The 21,191-nt window shown below is 39.5% G+C and overlaps 1 protein-coding gene across 2 annotated transcripts in view; it reads left to right on the top strand.

Annotated features, from left to right (window-relative positions):
- The first annotated feature begins 6,691 nt into the window (after positions 1–6,691).
- The window catches only part of LOC134627840 (low-density lipoprotein receptor-related protein 1-like), a 95,414-nt gene continuing 80,914 nt past the window's right edge, over positions 6,692–21,191 (top strand). For both annotated transcript variants that reach the window (XM_063474256.1, XM_063474255.1), the window contains exon 1: positions 6,692–7,294. In XM_063474256.1, the coding sequence (XP_063330326.1) occupies positions 7,198–7,294 (97 nt within the window). In that variant the 5' untranslated portion in view covers positions 6,692–7,197. The remainder of the gene's footprint in view (positions 7,295–21,191) is intronic.

Below are 21,191 nucleotides of genomic sequence, written 5' to 3'. Positions count from 1 at the left end.
AATGGCTGTATTTATCACACGTGCATGTCTGAGGTTTGTGTGTGTGAATTTTCTAAAGACTACATGTTTCTTTTGTAAATATATCTCAAGTCTTTCCCCCTCTCTGTCCTTCCATGCTTTTTCAGTGAATGTCTGGTTTTAGTTATGTAAGCACTGCACAAAAGCATTTGGTATGAGGACATTTTTGGACTCAAACACAGCATTAGATAAGGTAAGAACTGGTAGTGTGGTGCCGTTATACTGTTAGCTATGCTGCATGCACTAAATAAAGCATTTAAACGGCTTTAAGAGGACGGTTTGGGTGAAAAATGTGGAATTCCTGATTCAATTAACACCAAATAATAGCTTGTTTAACACTAACTGTAAATGAAAATTTCAGTTTTATTTAAAAAACAAACCTCGTTGCTCATAACTCTTCCTGAGAGGTTTGGCTTCAGCAAATATAATGACCCTGAAATCAAGAAAAGACTGAGGTTAAAAGGACAAGTGGTATTAACATTCTCTCTTTCAGAAACATCTCGGTCAAGTGTTTTGCTGGATATTCTTTGTGCTCACGCTTGCAACTCATTTATTTTCTTATCCTTGTAAGAGTCTCGGGGGGAGGGGGGGACTGCTGAAACAGAACAGAATACTTAAAGCTACGCGTCACTTTGGTAGTATTTTAAATACAGTCTTCTTCTCTTTTTTCTTTTTTTTTTTCCACTGACACAAAAGACCTTTTGTTCTTTGGCTTTAGATAATCTGGCACTGTAGACCCTCTAGGTGTCAGTGCTGCACAGCATTTCACAGATAGATTCTAGAGGTCACTTGATATTATTGCTCTAAACTGGTGCACACACACTGGGGATGCATAAGTAAAAGCCGGATTCATTTGTGCTGTCAGGAGCATGCACAACCTATAAAAACATATTTATTAAGCCTCAGTCTAAAGACTCCACACCTGGTCTTGTGTTTCTTCCAGTTCTGCATGATTGTGCCACTTTTTTGTGTGTGTGAATGAATTTTACACTGTAGTTGGGATTAAATTAAATATGTAAAAAGTCACAGAATTTAAAAACAAAATACAGTCACAACAAACATAATCAGAGTTAACGAGAATAAAACTTTGACTCATCAGATATCAGCGTCAGTAGGACTGTGACCACAAATGACTTGTTTTAATAAAGAGGAAGTAAACCATTAAAATATAGCCAGTGTCTTACAAGCTGTTTGTGTGATTTTTTTAAACAATGAAGTTAGAAGGGTTCTTAATAGAGGCTGCAGGCCATACTTCAACATATGTCAGACAATAATCCCAGCAATCTGTTTGTAAATGAAGAACTTTTGTGTTGAGACAAAGTCTGCTCTCTGATGAGCCACAAATGTTGAAATGATTCACTGCTTAAGTCTATTAAATTCATCTAAGCCATCTATAATTCACCTTATACAGTCACACTGCCATTTATTGTATGTAGTCTTTCTGTGTATTCATCAGATGTTATCATCGACGATTATATAAACCAGGTAATCTAATCCCAAACCTTTAGTTTAGGCTTTTTCTCTGGCATTATATTTCCAGCTCGCCGGAGTGCTCTTCAGTAAGATGAAATGTGTGTTTCAGGGTGTTGTTTTTGTTAAATGATCCAAGTACTGTGTGAGAGTAAACCTATTGCCTAACATGTTCAAGTAAGCAGTTTGTACTTGATGAATGTAAAGCGATGGTAATGATCCAAAATACCACCAGTTCTCCTAACATTTCTCAGTGTGCTGGAGTATTAGTGGAGAAAGCAGCAGCCTCAAAATAGACAGGATGAGCTTCTCCATATCTTGAAAACCTTAAATTAAGACAAAGCCAGGGAAACCCTCGTGTCCGCCGCCTGGCTGTCGTTTTGGATAGAGGTTCTTGTAGGCTGGTTTAGCATCCCAACAACATCAGCTGTCATCATTCAGGGTAAAACCCCCCCCAAAAAAAACCACATTTGTTGATGTACAGATTAGAGATGGCACGATACCACTTTTTAATGTCCGATACCGATTCCGATAACATAAATTTGGATATCTGCCAATACCGATATGAATCCGATATAGCGCATTTTGTAATCAATAAAACTGTTTTTTTTTTATAAATATCTTGCTGCATTTTGTATAAGTTCATACTCAAGTTTTAAAAAACAAGAGACTGAAGCTATTCTGTTATACCTGTATGCAAAAAATACACTCCACCCAAAACATTTTATAGTTCAGCAACACTGATCAATCTAATAAATTTAAACCTACACCATCCTCCCTATTCTGGTATTTTAAAGAGTACGTACCTACCTAACTAATAGGGTTGCCAACTCCCAGCAAAAATATTAGGGAATAAAAATATAAATAAATATATTTTATTTAATAAAAAAAATAAAAATATATGCAATGTTTGGTTTTCTTCCTGAATACTATCGTTGTTTATATTTACTGCGGGAAGAAACAGTGAAAATGGCGTTTTATAAGGAAAACGCTCGAAAGCACGCTCTGCCTGTGAGCAAAGATGAAACCAAAAAACCCCACCCTTTCCTATTGGTCGAAAAATCGACCAATCAAAACATGTCATTTAGTTGTTTAGGGAGGGGGGAAGTTTTAGGAGTGACGGCAGTGTTTTCAGATGTGAGAGATTTGCGACGTTTAGCGCAAATCTTGTGTAGTTAGTGTGTAGTGTAGTCAATAGTTTTGTTGTGTGTGTCAGAACAATGAGGCGACTACTGAATGTTACAGGTGATACATCTCCTGTTGTCAGGCCTGCAGGTATCAGGCTGTTGTTCTCCTTTATCTCATAGTGGACAGAAATTATTTTTTGGAGTGGCACAAATAATTTGTGTGGCATCAGATTTGATGCAGAACAGCTGATTGTTCTGTAAATAGTTTGAAATGTTTATTTAAAAAAACGCCTTGGCTGCATTTTTAGGTAAACAGCTGCAAAAAACTTTGTTGTTTGCAAAACTCAGTTACTTTTTTGAAGAAGTAACTGTATAATTAATTGCCCAACATTGGTCATTATATACTGTATTTTGCAGACAGAGAGTTACAGGACTTTCTCCCAGACCACAGAATCATACTTATAATACAAGTCAGAGCTTAATTTAAAAAAAAAAGAAAAAAAAAGTTGTGTTTTCAAAATTGGAGTTCAAGTTATTTTTTACTTCCAATAGTGTTAACATACTACACAGGCCATGAACAAGATTTTATTTTAATTTTCATTGTAAGTGGGCTAAAGCAGTTAATTAAAAGTCTAACATAAATATAAATGTTGTAATTTGATTATTTTAATAAACCATGTAACTTGGATGGATTTGATGCTGGCGTGACCACAGTACACACGTCTGCTGTTGCTCACAGTGGTCCAAGGGACCGCTCAGGGAGTGAAAAATTAGAGGGAACATTGCCCCCCGCCCTTAATCTTTGTAATCAACTTTAATTTAATGCAAGTGTAAAACAAATGCACAGAAATCAATTATTTTTCTACAATAATTAAATAGATTCAACATCTTTCTTCAACAGAATTGCAGACAGCACAGATGGTACCTTCCCAAAGGAAAAAGTACTATAGCTTACTAGGGTGTATATTAGACTTATTAGTTACTATATACAATAATGGATTTCTATACATTTAATCAGATGACCACTTTTGTTGTAAGATTCAGATAATTATTTATTCAAAGTTTTTAAATCACATAACAAAGAAAAGTATTTCTCTGTGCCCCCCTTTCCCTGTTATTGCCCAACCTGGCCCCCGACAAAACTTTGCTAGACCCGCTCCTGCACAGTTACCAGCTGTCAGCTATGTAGAAAAGGATCCTGGGTGTTATTTGTCTCTCAGAAACAGTTCATAACTTCCCTTCAACTCATTCATGTCACCTAAAAGGTAAACCTGTTTCTCCATCACCTGTTTAGCTCTGATGATTTAGTAAGGACATCTCCTGGTTTCATCTTCATGTTTCCCTCTCACCACATATCCAAACGGATATATCCGATCCAGTAATTTAGGTCAGTATCGGACCGATACCGATACGTAATATCAGTAGAGATGGCACGATACCACTTTTTTATGTCCGATACCGATACTGATATCATAAATTTGGATATCTGCCGATACCGATATGAATCCGATATTGTGTGTTTTTTAATCAATAAAACTGTTTTTTTAATATCTTGCTGCATTTTGTATAAGTTCATACTCAAGTTTAAATAAACAACAACACTAAAGCTATTCTGTTATACCTGTATGTAAAAAATACACTGCGCCCAAAATATTTCATAGTTCAGCAACACTGATCAATCTAATAAAATTAAACCTACTCCATCCTCCCTATTCTGGTATTTTAAAGAGTACTTAGCAGAAATATTAAGCAAACTAACTAATAGGGTTGCAAACTCCCAGCAAAAAAAAAAAAAAAATAGGGAACCACCCCCACCCTCCATCTCATGATGCTTAATTGATGTAATCAACTTTAATTTGATGCAGGGTGAAACAAAATGCACAGAAATAAATTATTTTTCTACAATAATTAAATAAATTCAACATCTTTCTTCAACAGAATTGCAGAATTCACAGATCATACCTTCCCAAAGGAAAAAGTAGTATAGCTTACTAGGGTATATTAGACTTAACAGTTACTATATACAGTAATGGACTTCTATACATTTTACATCAGATTAAAACTTTGGGTGTAAGATTCAGATAAATATTTATTAAAAGCTAGATATTTTAAATGAGAATAAGAAAGAAAAGTATGTCTTTGTGCCCCCTCTTCCCTGTTCATGCCCTATCGGCCCCCCTGGCTAAACTTTGCTAGATCCGCCCCTGCACAGTTACCAGCAGTCAGCTACGTAGAAAACGATCCTGGTGTAGAAAGTAATATTAAATAAATTCTAACAACAGCTTATCAAGCTTAAACCTGCTGCTGTTGTTCAGCCGCTGGTTTCCTCTTTCTGGTGCAAAGTGGGCCAAAAACAAAGAAGAGAGACGGACTCGCGACAGAAAAGCCGATCAGCTGATCATTAAGCAGTTTCACGATTGAAGTAGCAGCAGGAGAGCGAGAGGCAGTCGCTCCATATATCAGTTGTTAAGCTTAACATGGGAACGCTTTACAAACATTCAGAGATGAACTTACACACTTCCTTTACTTCTCTCTGGGATAACTTCCTCTGAGATGAAATGCTGATTTGGTAGCAAGGCTCCAAATACACACAGCTGCTCTATCAGGTGACGCATACTGCTCCCAGGTGCTACGGTTGTGAGCCGAGTTACGCCATGTCGCAAGTTTTGTGAGGTGCTTTTTTGATATTTCATGGATCATTACATTTTTTATTTCTCGCTGATATCCGATCCAGTAATTTAGGTCAGTATCGGACCGATACCGATATGTAATATCGGATCGGTCCATCTCTAAATATCGGATCGTCCATCTCTAGTACAGATGGGTGTTTCCCTCCATACTAAGCAGTTCACAGCTTACAAAGCCCTTAGTGTGTCAGCTTTGTCTAAGATTGGTTAACTTTTTTAAATAGTAAAATGATTGCTGTTATAATTATGCCTCTGCACACTATTTTCTAACACATTACGTGACTTTCTCCTCATTATCCCAGTAAGAAGCTTTTTCATGGGTACTGTTGAACCCTGTTGAAGGCAGAAAGCAAGCATCAGATACCAGTCATGGCCACACACATCACTAAAAAGTATGGCTCTGATTCTTGAGTAAAGCATTCTTCCACTAAAACGTCATCCCATTTCAAGGATCATGTCCTTCAAAGTCGTGATTTCAAGACTATGTGCATCATAATAGGTTAAACTAAGTTCTGTGAAGGCCGCATCCAGAAGGTAGCTGGCTTGGGGATCTGAAAATCTGCAAGTCATTGGGTCCTATCAAGAATATGCAAATTGTTTGCAGTGCTTAGCAAATTTATTAGACCACCAGTCATGAAAATAAGAAAGCACAAATATTTTAGAAATCTGTCAGAAACTTGTTTAAAACTAAAGATTAGGTTGGTTTTTATTGGGCAAATAGCAAACTGACTTAATGTTGTTAATCAACCAAAACATTCAAACACCTAAACTACATATCCTGTTCAGTGATGAATTTGGCATCTTAAATGAAATAATAATATTCTGGTTTTCATCTTTTTTGTAAAACAGTACATTTGAATTTTCGTGGATAACGACAATAATTAAAGTTTAGCATTAAAAATGTAATTTTGAATTAAGGAGCCTATACATGCTGGTGGATTAAGCATTACAGAAACATAAAAATAATTTTGGTAATTAGCAGTACTGACAAATTTAGGGCAGCCGTGGCATAAAGCTTCAACTGGGTGGCTTGTTCAATACATTTGTTAAGGATTGACCGCAACTTCCAATATTATTGCGAAAATTCATATTAAATCAACGTCAAATCCCGATGAAGATGAAGTTGCAAAGTACTTGAAAATAACGACAATACTGGAACGATCGGGTGTTTTTATGTCACAATCTAAATATCAAATCCGTTTAATAAGGTGGACTGAGAATCATTACCGTCGTAGCAACCGCAGCCTGCGAGTTTACATGAGTGAGCCTAATTTGAAGGAGGTGAATGGTGGTGGTGGGGGTGTCGGGTGGTGCTGGAGGGAGAGGGGAGGGCCAGCTGAGCCCCTGATGTTGCGACGTCACTCAGACCGCTGACTGACTGGGCTCCGGGCTTCAGGCTCAATCTGTGGCCAGCAGCAGCAGCAGCAGTAGCAGAGGTGGCGGGGAGGAGAGGAACATTTGATCCACTTCTTATTCCCCTCCTGTGACTTCTTCTCCATCGGGGCAGGGAGAACAAAAGGCGGACAGCTGCATGATTACAGGCGTCAGCGAGCTCCTTCATCTCGCCTACAAGCCGGGCTAGCTTGATGCTCATTTCAGCCAGCTAGCCTTTGTGGCAGGGCTCTCCATGCATCCGAGGACCCCTTAAGCAACCCCGGGCTGGGAGAAAGCCTCGGCTTTTTGCCTGGACAAGTCTGGAAGACTTACTCTCCGAGTGTGGGCAGACAGCAAGCAGCAGCCCTGTCAGCACTCACTGCGCACCCAGACAGCGGATTTCCAGCAAGGAGCATCCCCGCCGGGGCACACGGTTACACGTCGTCGCCTCTCTGCAACCTCCAGCTTTTGACAGGAGCAAGAAGCGATTGATGAGTAATATTCTTCCAAGATAGGCTACAATGTTGCGCATCGCGGCCAACATGCTGGCAACAGGATTGCTTTTCTTGGGATTCATACACAATTTGGAAGTAATCGCTCCAGCCAGAGCCATTGATGGTAAGCAGAGCTGATTGAATGTTACCTAGAGTGTTGTGCCAATTGCTCAAAAGATCTATAGCCGTTAGGTGATGTGTGCACAGTGATTAGTGCGGGATTTATTTTTGCTCTGTGTCTGCGTTGCAATGAGAGTACATTGCACCCGGTGGAAGGGGGAATGACTGCCCCCACTGAGCGGAGCAACGTGGAGGGGATGAAACCTAGGCGAGACAATTAAAGCGGTCTTTTGTTAGCGTGTGAATGTTGCAATGTCACAGTACCCCACCTCCAAACCCTCCACCAGCACCCTGCCACCCTTCACTTGATTCAGGCGCTCGCATCCCAGCATAGGCCCCGATAACAGCTCAAAGCTTATGTTTACGTGTCGATACCTTCATTAGAAAAATGTGTCGACCTGCAGTCTGAGGCGGTTTTTTTTTAAAGCTATGATAGTACCATGTCTTATTAAAAAAGAAGACAGCTGTGAGCACCTCTGCCGAGCTGTAATCGAGCCTATCTGATGTGTCTCGACTTCAGTCAGTTCACGTTCAACAGTTTTCCCCGAGAGTGCTGATGACAGCAGCCGAGCTACCCCTCAGTCAAACCGCACTGCCACACTTTTGTCCCATCCGTGGCTGGATCTTGCTTTATTAAGAGCAGAGGACCCGTTCGTGTCCATCACTGCACACTTGGTTTTTTTCTGCATCTTTAAGCTCCAAGGATGTGCTGCCATCAACAGGCATGCGTAACGCTGTGCACTGTTGCTGTGTGTCGGTGCCATTATTCAGTTTGTCGCGTATCTGTGCCCCCTGGAATGCCGACAGTCATATTGTGATCTGCAGGCACACAGTGAGCAGCTCTAAACGCCTCTGCTGCCCCCCCCCCCCGGACTTTATGAACACACACACACACACACACACACACACACACACACACACACACACACACACACACACACACACTGGAACAACTTCTGGAAACTATTAAGCTTCACAGTCCCACTCAGGGTTCCTGTTTTTGTGTAAGAAAGGAAACAGGTATTCATTCAAAGACAAAGATTTGCTGACAGACTTCTTAAAATCTTTGCAGGTGGAAAGAAAATCTATAAACTTGTTCTTCAAACACAGCTTTTTAAAATTTAATTTAATGTAATTTTTGGGGGGATGTCACCAGCGTCAGCAGGGCTAATCGAAGGTCCTGAATTCACCATGTCATTATATTCAGCAGGACTTGGATTCAAATCCCAAGCTGCATTTTGAGATTATTCATCGAGCCACAAATGGCTCCCTGTGTCTTTTTGAAGTCATCTCATCTCACTTGGCAGCCCAGTGCGGTGAGGTTCTTAAGGAGCACAATCCCCCACATAAAAACACCACCTTGGAGATCGATAGCCTGCAATCACCTGTAAGTTGAGAGAGAGTTGAGAGCCTGCATTTAAGCGTTTAAAACAAACAGCTTCTGCCTCAATTCACAGTGATTGTTTTAGTAAAATCTTCTTCCCTCTGAGTCTTTTTTTTCTTCCCTCCATTTGATGAGTCAGACCAGTGCAGTGGAACAGAGGAGATCACCAAACCTGAGTTTTTCCTAACAATCCACTGAGATGCAGAGCCTGCTGTGCTCGACGGCGTCTGTGAGCAAAGATACTAATTTGTTTACAGATGAGGTGTTTCATTACAATTTATTGGTTAGACTGACTGTGAGATTTACCAAATAGTCTCTAATTTTAACTCATGCATTTGGAAGATTTCTTCACTACATTGCCTTCTTTCTAACGTAGTTAAATGGCTTTTATTTTTTAGGGCCCCTTCAGTTACACATGCTACTAGTAAACCCTTTCCCCCCCCCCGACTTGACTTCAAAGTCTTCTTCCTTTGTTTCCATAAAGGTTTTTCTTTCTTTTTTTTCTCATACACTGTAGTTAGTGTAAAAGGCTCTGGGTACCAACAAACCCTAAGTTTAATTGGGTCTAAATTGCTCTTTGTTTCCCAGAAGAGACCTCCATGAACAGTCTCAGCTTGTTCAGAGAGCTCTGCTAATTGGAGGCCCAGTGGAAAGGGCCCTAATGAAAGAATTCCCATCACTTCGGTCTATGAAAGTAATTTCACTCTAGAAAGAGATCACTGGCCCCTTACAAATAGACAGTGTGCCCCCAACCCCCACCCCAGGCTTTCAGCGATAAATATTTTGCTCAGAAAATGACAAAGCAGAAGCGGTGCCTTAAGATCAGTCTCTTCAACTTTTGATAATTTCTTTTACTGCCTTTCTTCCTTGATGATGAAAGTGGCACGGGTTCCTTCCTTCTTAATGAACTCACGATGCAGCGATTTTCCTGGCAGTTCCCCTCTGTGCTGCAACATTTGGTGGAGGCCTAAGAACTGCCCCGGCATTTGGCTGATAGCGGGATGCTACTCCCATGACAATGACAGCATAGGGCCAAAAGGCTTATTGTTTACGACTGTATGGAATACAGAGTAGGTTTGTGAGAGCTTCACAGCTGTTGACCTTATCTTACCCTAAAACATTTAAGCGCAGCAGCTAATGTAAACAGCAGATGAGACATATATAGAAGTCTTATATAAATTTCTAGGTCAGATCAGTTAATTTGTTTCTGAAAATACTTTAAATGGCACAATTCAAACCTGCTCCAGCTGCATGAATGAGGAGCTTAACCAGGGGGAAAACAATCAGGTGGTTACATAAAGCTCATTCACATCATTGCATTCATGGTTTAAGTGGCCCTACCCCCACAGGAATCACTTAAAAAAAATTGCAAGATTTTGTATCTTTAACTCTTATAGATGCTAGTAGACCATGACCAGAACAATGGTAGCTGGACACGTTTAGGGGTGGGGGATATAGCCTCATAATTCTATTGTGATATTTTGAGGACATTTGTAATAACAATATTTTTAAAGATATATAGAAAAAAAATACTGAACAACATTTTATTGGTGATTGTAGCTCGCAGGCAGCAGCATTTCTTAGTGCAAACAAAATGAAGGTCATTCGCCGTCCTTCGTTTCAAATAAGCTGCTGTAGTTGATGATAGGCGACCTGATTCAGAGTTTAAATGTAATGCCATGAGGTGCCAGCAGCAGCAGTAGTATTAAATGTGAGCACAGAAGTAGCCTAGGTAATGTGTTCCCTAGAGTCTTTAAGTAGTGTAACAATAAAGCAATATCAATGCTAAGGATACTCATAAAATAGTACAATTTCACTATAGTCAAAACTTAAGCACAAAATTGTTGGACAGATTGTGAGTCATATTAGTTTTTAAGATAATTCAGTTTAGCTAACAGTGCTCTAAAAGGCACAGGTAGCACAAACAGTTGAGAGGTCCATCGTAGTGGCTTCAATTAATGGAGGCGAAGCATTGCAGACACCTATGGCTGCAGATGCCTGTGTGCAAACATGCCATTCAGAGCGATGATGCCCATTATGCATTAGAGTCTGACTTGTTTTGGAGCCAGCCTCAAGTGGCTGTTAGAGGAACTGCAGTTTTTGGCACTTTGACAGGTTCATTTTCCAGCTGCAGAGGTTTTGCCAACACTAGTCTTTATTTAAAGCTAATGTAGCTGTCTCCTGAAGCTCATTATACTCAATAGGTAAATATAGACTGCAATGCTACCAGCTGGTTGTGTACAAAATCTTCATAATTAGGCGGTACACTGTCAAAATCTTTGAAATTGCAACGTCTTTCTAGCCACTCGGCTCTGGGTACACATACACTTTTTACAGCAGTCCTGTGACCCACTTTAGGCTTGTGACCCACTGATTGAGATATGCTATCTATATGGAGCTATTTAAGGACTGAAGATGCTGCACAGAGGCGACTGCTGAAAGAACATGAGCGGAAAGTTGCTCTTGGGATGTAATGATTGTGACATTTCTTTACATTCACAATACATTAGCCAGCAAATTACTGAACAACCATCACCGGTACTGTATGTGAAGGTGATGATATTTTAAAAAACTGCTTATGAATTGAAGCTTAGTTAAAATACCAGTCCATCTCATGTCAGGATCCTTTGATTTGTACTTCAGATGAGATATAATTCCTGGAAAATGTTAGTCTTATTCACAGGTCACCTCTCTTGAGAAACAATAGCAGAAATACTCCTGCATTAAGACCAAAAACGAGTACAAAGTAATACTACAAAACCTTCTAATGACAGTTAGAAGAAGAGAAGAATGATAAGATGAGCGCGCTTCAACGTGTTTCAGGAGAGAATGGGATTTTGGGGCAGTAGCGATGAGCTACAGAGAGCTCCATAGTTTACCTAATATAGTGTTCAGGATTGTGAGTCAGTGTCCAGTTGAAATTTGGCTAAAGTGTTTGCAACCACCTGCAAATATTCATAATCGTATTTGGTGGGGTTTACAGTGAAGGCTAGGCTCAGGCTATGCGGCCTGTTATTTTTTATAAATTCACATATCTGCTTATTTACTGCACTTGTTTTGTTTTTTTAGGTGCAAAGTGGTGGAACACAGATGTTTATTCTGCTTTTATGTGTTTTTTCTACCTGGTCTTAAGATTTACACCCGTTTGCAAGCCTGTTTGGCTATTCACCAACTCCTAAGGGAACAATTTGTCTGTTTTTGCAGATAAATTCTCGACTGCATCCAGTAGTTAGTTGGCAGTTTTTTGAGATTTGTTTTTTGTAATCTGCAGTTTGTTGCCAAGCAGGTAGGTTGGTTTGTAGAGCTTTAGTAAACAGCACAGTAAGAGTGACCCAAATCAGTAAAGTCTCAGTCTGGAACACCAAAAACAAAGAAAATCTGATTTTCAATTTTTCAATCTGAGTCAAAGTGAGGAGGACTTTTTTTTTTCTGGGGCAAAGAAGACCACTCTGATGTTGGATCTTTTTTGAGTAGTAGCTTTAAATCCAAAGATGGCCTGTAGATAAAAGTATAGCTATGAAGAAGACAGTCATTTCACTCTTGTATTATACTTGTAGTCTTATGTGTAAAACTCATCAGTACACCTTCCCCCGATATGTACCAGGGCACAGACAATTAACTTTACGTCTACTGCCGCAGCTACTTTGTCAAATTATTGATTTTTCCATACCAGACTTGAAAGAGTTTTAGTTTTCATTTCCTGCAGTACTGAACGCTGATTTGAACTGCACTTCCTTGCTCTCTTCTCTCCCCACCGTCGAGTTCGCACGCACACACACACACAGACACACACTGCAGTGCCCACACAGCCCAGCCGCCTCTCACTGACTTACTGCCTTGCTGTCTTCTTCTTCATTTTTCTCATCCTCTCAGGTTAAACAGCATTTTTTTATAGTGTTAGAAAGTGCACTTTAAATCAAACGCACCTTTTGGCCGTATTATAGCCTTAATATGTTTCTCTTTTAATAAAACTCTAAACCTGCAGCGCTCTTAATGTTGTGGCACTGATTCCCCCTGGTACTTGTTTGAAATACTATTATTGCATCAAAGTATGTAATTCCTTTATTATTGCAACACTTAGTGGAAAGCCGTGTTATCTGCTGCTAGATGCGAGCACATGTAGGAGTGGGCTACGTAAGTAATCAAGCTGCCTTGAAAATTCAGCAAAATAAAATATTAGTCTAAGTGTGTGTGTGTGTGTGAGAAACAGTTTTCATAAGAAGTGGATGACTAACCTTTCATAACAACCCAATTGTCATGATAAAACAAAAAAAACCCAATGTGCTTAAATATTGTGTAATTAGTCCAGTTTTAAGGGTTTTGCCAGATTTGCAAAGACGTTGTCGTGCTTTATAGGTGTGTAATGTGCAATATTCATCAACGTCAACAACAACCACATCATGCTGATGCGAGGCAGTGCCATGGTCAGGCTGTAGGATTTGCTGGGACCCTTTTGTCACCAATAGCAAACATGAGGTAAACTCACTCCTCGGGCGTCAGTCTGAAAGGATGTCTGTGTTGTTTTTTTTTTTTGTTTTGTTTCTTTTTATATTAATGACTCAAGCTGTGACCTTCTCTCATTTTTTTTCTCTTTACCAAGTTTCAGATTACGTAAAGCATGAGGGAGGCAATATGATAGATTGTCCCAGCATAAGGCAGAATTTGTGAATTTATTTCTTTTATCAGTTTGCTAGATAAATTGCTTTATTTTCCAGTTGTAAACATTGTTGAATTTCAGCTCCAGCCCCGGGGGAAATGTCTTTTTTATTTGTTCGAAATGTTCCCAGTCTTGGTTGCACCAGCAGATATAACCAATATGTAGTCTATTTTTTTTTTTTTTTTTTTTAGCACCAGGCCTCTAACAAATACATTTATTAACATCCATTAAGGCTTCTCCTAGAAACATTTTTTTTCACTGACATCCATTTATTCAGGGACAGAGTGGACACGCATCCAAAGGTCTACCTCATCCTTTTCTCCAGCCTTTGCTGATACATCACAGTTTGTATCTAGTCTCCACAATGTAATAAGAGTCCCCCAGCTTCATGCCAGCAGACTCTTCCTAACTCGGATTCAAACAATGAGCACTGAGCCACAGGCCCAGACACACCAGCACCAAGGTTATTATTCATAGCACTGTGATTTAGATTCATTTACAAACTTCTAATGCAAAATGTAAATAACAATAACCTCAACATAGGCCTAATTGCAAAATTAATCCTAAGAGCAGACAGTAGCCTTGACTCTGAGGTAAAAAAAAAATTTTTGTTTTAAATTTCCTCACCTGGTCTGTAGTGGAGAAACAAGCCTGAGGAAATATAGCTGTCAACTGGGAGATTATTTATGTAGCAATTCCTGGCAAACATTTTACACATTTATAGTTAGGTCCATATGTTTTTGGGCAGTGACATATTTTTTTCATGATCTTGTCTCAGTACACTATCACTGTGTATTTTAAAGAGAACACTATGTGATTGAAGTGCAGAGTTTAAGCTATTCTTGAAGTGAGGTGAGGCCGCAAAATGACAAACATTTTCCATGAAAAGCAGATTAAAGATCTGGAGTTGATCCCAAGAGTTGAAATTGCATTTCATAGCTTCTTACTGGAACTTTCAATATGATGTCCAGTAAGAGAACAAAAGTGAAACTATCATAGAGACAGCAAAAACTTTAGGAGTGGGCAAATCAACAGTGGCCAGCTCAACAGCACCAAAAGGCCTGAAAGACCACAGAAGACAAGTGCATAAAGATTAACTCCATGTTTTAGAAAAAAAAAAACCCAACTTCAAATCTAACTAAATTAACACTCTCAACTGTGCATTGTCAAAGTCTGCATTCAAGACATTCCTTCGTGAATGGAGCTTTTTTATAACAAGGTGCAAACCACTGGTTATTCTCAAGAATAAGAAGGCCAGATTAGACTTTGACAGAAAATATCCAAAAGAGCTTGCACAGATCTCATGAAAAATAATCTTTGTACACATGAAACCAGAATGAACTTGTACAGAAAGGATGGGAAAAAAAATATGGAGAATGAGAGAAAAGGTTCATGATCTAAAGCATGCCCTAACATCAGACACGGGGGAGGCAATCAGAAAAGGAAGATAAAAAAAGGAAGCACTCTGTGGTATCTAAAAAAATACATACTAAACAGGTGCTCCTCAGTGGGATTAAAAAAAAAAAAACAAGTCATAAAAGCAGAAAACCTGCAGAGACACTCTGTTAGTAAGAATTAAAAAAATATTTGATAAAATTAGTAAAAGCACAGCAAGAAAAAAACTTGACCTACATGTATCGACTAAAGAGTTTTAGCAGGGTCTGATGAGGACCTTGATGAAGGAGGCAATGCTAGAGCATGGGCATGCATGGCTGCCAATGGAAGCGGGTCACTAGTGTTCATTAATGATGTGAGTGCTGATAGAAGTAGGAGGATGAACTTTTAAGTGAACAGGGCTTAAGTCTCTGCTTAGATTTAGGCAAACTCTAAAAGACTGATCACATGTTGTTTCCCAATGCAAAGCATGCTGAAGAAAAGCACGAGAGAACAGGCCTTAGTGACTGTGTCTAAAAAAATAGCTGTAATTCCCTAACAGCTAATTACTAAACCCCTTGAATTAAAGCTGAAAATCTGCACTTCAATCACGCCTTGATTGTTTGATTTAGGATCCATTGTTGTGGTGTGCAAAGGCAAAAATACAAATGTATCACTATCCAAAAACCTGTGGACCTAACTTTATGAGCCACACTGCAAATGCTGCACGCAGTTTTTAAGCAACTGGGTTCTTGCATAAGATTTCCCACATTCAAATGTATGTGTGTAGGCAATGTGGTCTCTCTGATTATGTGCATTGTGTGCTTCTGGGAAAAGAATGGGTGGCTGTTTGGTCCGCTGTTATTAGCCTACACACACTAAACTACTTGGAATATATTTAGTAAATATCCCTGAAGAAATTTCATTATTTATATGAGGTATTTTGGAGTGTGTGCAATTGCATTTTTAAATATATGAACTGGCTGAAGGAGTGATTTGGCTTTCAGATTAAGATTAGGATTATATCACTCACAGTCTTTCCTCAATGTGCCAAAGGCCAAGAAACCCACCTTACAGCACTCAGAATATGTTCTTATTAACAGAGATTTTTGAGCGACTGTGTTGCCACATGACAGAGTCAGGCTAGTGGTTTTCTTTCTGTGTCCATTTTTAGGCATAGTTAGGTTAACAGCTGCTGTCTGGTTAAATACCACAGACATGTATTTACAGCGATATCAATTTCTTACATTTTCATGCAGACTTGTTTGAATTCCCAAATTTCCCCAAAAAGGAAATTTCAGCAACCTTTAGATTTAAATCTATGTTACTTTTTATGCAAGAGGATTTCTTCCGACTTTGCTTTTTGATTGTCAGTGTCTCGTTGGAGTCTCAGCCAAGGTTGCTTTAGCACATGGAGGCCAAATGTGAAAAAACATTCTGGAGAATCAGGTCTTGTTGCATAGAGCTCATGCGTCATACTGAGACTTGAAATTTGTACTGGTCTTATGAAAAGGCACTAAAGAATTTCATATAATCTTCTTTAATGTGTTCCCCTCGGCAGCATACTAAGCAGGCTTAATTGTCATTTCCCCCCCTCTGCCGCTGCATACGGCGTGTGCTTCGGTGCTAGTGCAGCAAAGGGATTTGTCTAAACTGACTAAGTTGATAATGATGCATCACACCTTGTGGTTTTCTGCTTTGTCCCTTTTTCTTCTTCTTTAGAAAAAAAAGATTCATCCTTATGTGGAAGCGAAGGAGTTCATGACCTCCGCCCCCCTGAGTTCAAACAGTGAGCGTAGTAGTACAAATAGCAGTCATGGTTGATTACCACACCGGGGCTGAGACATGGTGAAATCTCAGCCAGACATCCAAATAGCTCTTAATTATGTTCACATTTGATTACTCTGCTTCAACTAATAGGTTCTGCTTCACAATACCACAAAGGCTTGTTGAAATTTGTGGAGTTTTTTTTCTCAGATTTGACCTGTAAAAATCAAACAGTCATATTCAGGAGTGTGTTGCCCTGTACAATGAAGCCTCATTTGACTTTGCAGCTATCACCAGACTTGAACATATTCCTCGTGATAGCTCTCCTGAGCCTAATGCATGCATGACACACACTTTCATGTATACGAACGTACACATGGCACAAAATTTACATCCATCCAGAAGGTGGTTGAGTAAGTCTGCACGCACAAGCCGAACTTTGACTTGGATTGTATTTTTTTAAAGGCCTCATTACCTTAATGTAGGTGACAAGTACAGTGGGGGAGATAATTATTTGATCCCCTGCTGAATTTGTAAGTTTGCTCACTTACAAAGAAATGAACACTGTGAGTTTTATGGTAGTTTAATTTTACTGGAAAGAGAGAATGTAAATTAAAAATCCAGAAAAAACACATTACGAAAAAGTTATTTGCAGGTCATTGAGTGAAATAAGCATTTGAGGTTCTAGCAAAACATGACTTTGTACTTAGTGGAGAAATCCTTGTTGGCAAGCACAGAGGTTAATTTAGTTAGTCTGTAGTTTTGCCCAAATCTCAGGAGGGATTTTCGCCCACTCCTCTTTACAGAAACTCTTTAGGTTTCTTGGCTGCTGCTTCATCAGTTGAAGCTTCACCTTTTTCCACAGGTTTTCTATAGGATTTAAGTCTAGAGACCTTCTTTTTTTCATCATGCCTTTGTTGTCTTGGTGTTATGTTTTTGGTTGATGGTGGAATGCGCTGGAAGACCCATCTACAACCCATTTTGTTTAAGAGGCACAGCTGGAGCCTCTTTATCTCTTGTTTTGTAACACAGGAACTTTTTTCCTCCCTCTTTCTTCTCCTCCTCTTCCATTACAAAATTCTGAAGTGTTTATGGCTCAGCTGTGGAGGTGGATGAAGAGTTGGCAGACTGCAGCCAAAGAGGCTGATATGCTCATCCCTCAATTTTGGCACTTAGCAGAACCCCCTCAGTTCAGCCCATAGGCCAAGTAAATAAACCCATATCCCATTTCTTTTTCTCTCAACCTCAGTGTTTTCTATATCTATACAAGTTTGTCAGATGCCATTTCTTGAGAGTGAGAAGCGTGTTGTCATGAATCCACTGTGGAATTTTCTATTTATTTTTTGTTGAATTCTGTCAAGATATTTAGCTCCAAGTCGATATCAAACCGGCTGGGTTGGGTTCTTTCCTCAGTGGGTGACTCAGTAAAGATAAAATCCAACTCAAGGTTTTCCAGAGTCTGTGTCAGGGTCAGGACTTGCAGCACGCAACTCAAGATGTTAAACTTCCTTGGTTAAATATTAGAAAACATAATGATGACACATATCATGTCGAGAAGCAAAAATGTTTAAAATAGTGACAGCATCTTAACCTTTGAGAAACTATTGAAGTGTTTCATTTGTGCGAGTACATGCTATCTTCTGTAGACTAAACTTGGTGTTTGTTTCCCATTAGACATTTCAAAACTCTCTGTAAGTGTTTAAAATGACTTCACTGTGTGTTTACTTCAGCCAGCACGCCCTCCTGGTACTTTTATGCTCCCTGGCAGCTTTCTTAGTTTTAGTTGAATTAGTTTTCTTTTGTATAAAGATTTTATATGATACTTTTCCTGCTTAGTCTCAGTGTATGTGGATGGCATGAGTGACTTAGGTTCGGAAAAGTCAGGGGAAAAACCCAACTCTTATTTCATAAAGACAGTCAGATTCCAGTCTTGTGAGATGAAGCTTGTGTAGCAGGTCTAACAGTCAAATAACAATTGTTTTATTGTATACTTTAAAACAGTTTGCTGTTAGTTATTTTATGGCTCTCCTGGTGGTATGGCCACAGGCATTGCAATATATTTATAGCTTTAGAGGTTTGCTATTAAAAAAAAAAAGGTGAATTTCTGATTTACCATTTTCCCAACTTGTGCAAGCAGGATAACATGTATCAACAGCTCATTCCAAAGAAATCTGGTATAAAAAAATGTGCTCAGTGTCATTTTTTCTCCCTCAAACACAGTATCACCATCCCATCAGCCTCATCAGCTTCAGCTGTACTAACACACTAAGCCAGTGGTTCCCAAACTTTTTTTGCTAGGCCCCCCTTTGTTTTACAAGAGAAATGCCCCCCCCCCCGCGCGCACACACACAAACACATCCTCCAACCACACACACCCACACATTTTGCTCCATTGCGGTTTATTTCACACCTCAAACATTTAGTAAACAATTAAGCAAATACAAGTAAACTGCAATAAATTACAGGTAGTAATAAAATAAACTACTAACTCTGTTACGCTACGTCCACACCTACACGGGTATTTTTGAAAACGCAGCTGTTTCGTCCACACGTAAACGACGTTTGGAATCACCGAAAACGGAGATTTTTTAAAACTCCTTTTTTGCGTTTACGTGTGGACGAGGAATACAGAGTTCGTCACGCAAGGTCAAAGGTGTGTGCCTTTTTTCACGTCATGCTGTGCGCCACGTTATTGTTTACATGAGATGAATTGCAGAATGGCAGATAGAGACAAAATACTGCTTCTGTTAATCTGACCATCTTCAGGTTTTACAGCTTACATATACACACGCAGTTACTGTCCCTCTATTTAGAAAGGCAGAGGCTCATGTCATTTTACATGTAGTTGCTTTTTTCCTGTGTAATAATATTCAACATTGCTATCAATACATTTTTCAAAAAATGCCTCTCTGTGCAAAATGGGTTTAAAAACATAAACAACTGTGGGATACTGTTTGTCCGTGATTTAGACAGGGGGAACAAATCGTGGCAGGATCAGCCTGATATTATTTGTATCCCGCTGTAACTTTACTGTATAAAGAGCTAACATCTCCAAAATGTCAGGAGTAGTTAGTCATTATGAGAAGTGTTTGTGAACTAAAAATCAAGAATGTGGGATACTGTTTGTCCGTGATTTGGAGAGCCCAGCGCGTGCTCCCAACGAAGGGAAAACCAATTCTGCAGGGGAGACCTACCTCGGCACTTGTGCAGGTGAAACCAAAGGGAAGATATGCTTCACCATATTTTCTAGTCTTTGGCTTGGAAGGAAGTTGGTTTGGAAACATATTCAGCTATGCTTCATCTCCTGATTTGCGTTTGTGTAGGCGCCCCATGCTAGCAGTGTCCAAGCGTTGTTTTTTTTGTTTTTTTTTCCCTTTTCATCCCCCCCCCTGCAATGGCTCTGCCCCACACTTTGGGAAGGTCTGCACTAAGCTAAGATGGTGTGCATAGTAAATATTTTACCTACTTAACATCAGCATGTAAGGCTGGCCAAGAAAGCTGATTCTTAGTGAGCTCAGAGTTTGGCCTCAGAAGATTCTATAACCTATATTAATACTAATAATAATACTAATCTGTATTCTATCTACTGTTGGTCCTATCACAGTGGTGGGTTTACTACACTGAAATTCTCATTTTTTGATTTCTAACTCCAGTCTTTGATACATTGTCACTATCCATTTTAAGGAAAGTACTCCTGTGATGTGATTAGCAGTTTCAGGACTGAACCTGAGGACTAGCTGGTGGTTAGTAACTACTGAGGAGGTGCCCCAGGAACTAAATACCTTCACATCTCTTTCTTCCCCCGTTTAATTTGAAGCTATCTAAGATCTACTAATTGGAATGCTGAAATGATGCAATAGCTTCCCATTGGTCAGGATGTATGTCATATCTTGTGGACCTTTATTTTCTGTGAATTTGTCAGTAAGATTAGAAAAGTACTATACATTCACCAGCCTTTTCTTTGCTTCCTCAATTACTTGTTAACTTAAATCAGTACTCAACCAATAATGTGGCAGAAGATTTATACATTGAGGCAAGTAGATTTAGTCAAGGCGACCATCTCTGATATTCGAACTGAGCATCAGAATGAGGAAACCCAAGGGACTTAAGTCACCTTTGTTGGTGGCAGATGTGACTGATCTCACAGTTTTAGAAACTGCTGATCTATTGGGATTTTCCTGCACAACCACAATATGTAGAAGAGCATGTCTGAAAACACAAGACATTAAATTTTGAAGCAGAGCGGCTAAAGCAGCGAAAGACAGCAAAAGAGGAAAAATGTTGCCTTATCTGACAAATCCTGATTTCATTTGGACAATAAAGTCAGAATTGGTCAAAAACAACATGAAAGCACTGATTCATCGTGAATTGGTAGCAATAGTTCACTTTGGTGGTGGTGCAATAGTGTGGGGGACATCATATCGGCAAACTCTGCACGCCAACTGATCATTGTTTAAACACCAGAGAGTATCGTTCATGCCTTCGTGACCATAGAGCACCTTTGGGATGTGATGGAATGGGACATTAGCTTAATGGATGTGTAGCCACCAAAGTGCAGGAGCTGCGTGATGCTATCATATCAGTATGGACCAACATCTCTAAGAAATGTTTCCAGGACCTTGTTGAATCTAGGCCATGACGAATTAAGGCAGTTTTAAAAGCAAAATGGGTCTAAACCAATGCTAACAAGGTATAACTAATGAAGTGGCCAGTGATTGT

This window comes from Pelmatolapia mariae, linkage group LG5 (genome assembly GCF_036321145.2).
Source record: "Pelmatolapia mariae isolate MD_Pm_ZW linkage group LG5, Pm_UMD_F_2, whole genome shotgun sequence".
Taxonomy (NCBI): Eukaryota; Metazoa; Chordata; class Actinopteri; order Cichliformes; family Cichlidae; genus Pelmatolapia; species Pelmatolapia mariae.
This window is presented reverse-complemented; position numbering and strand designations above follow the sequence as displayed.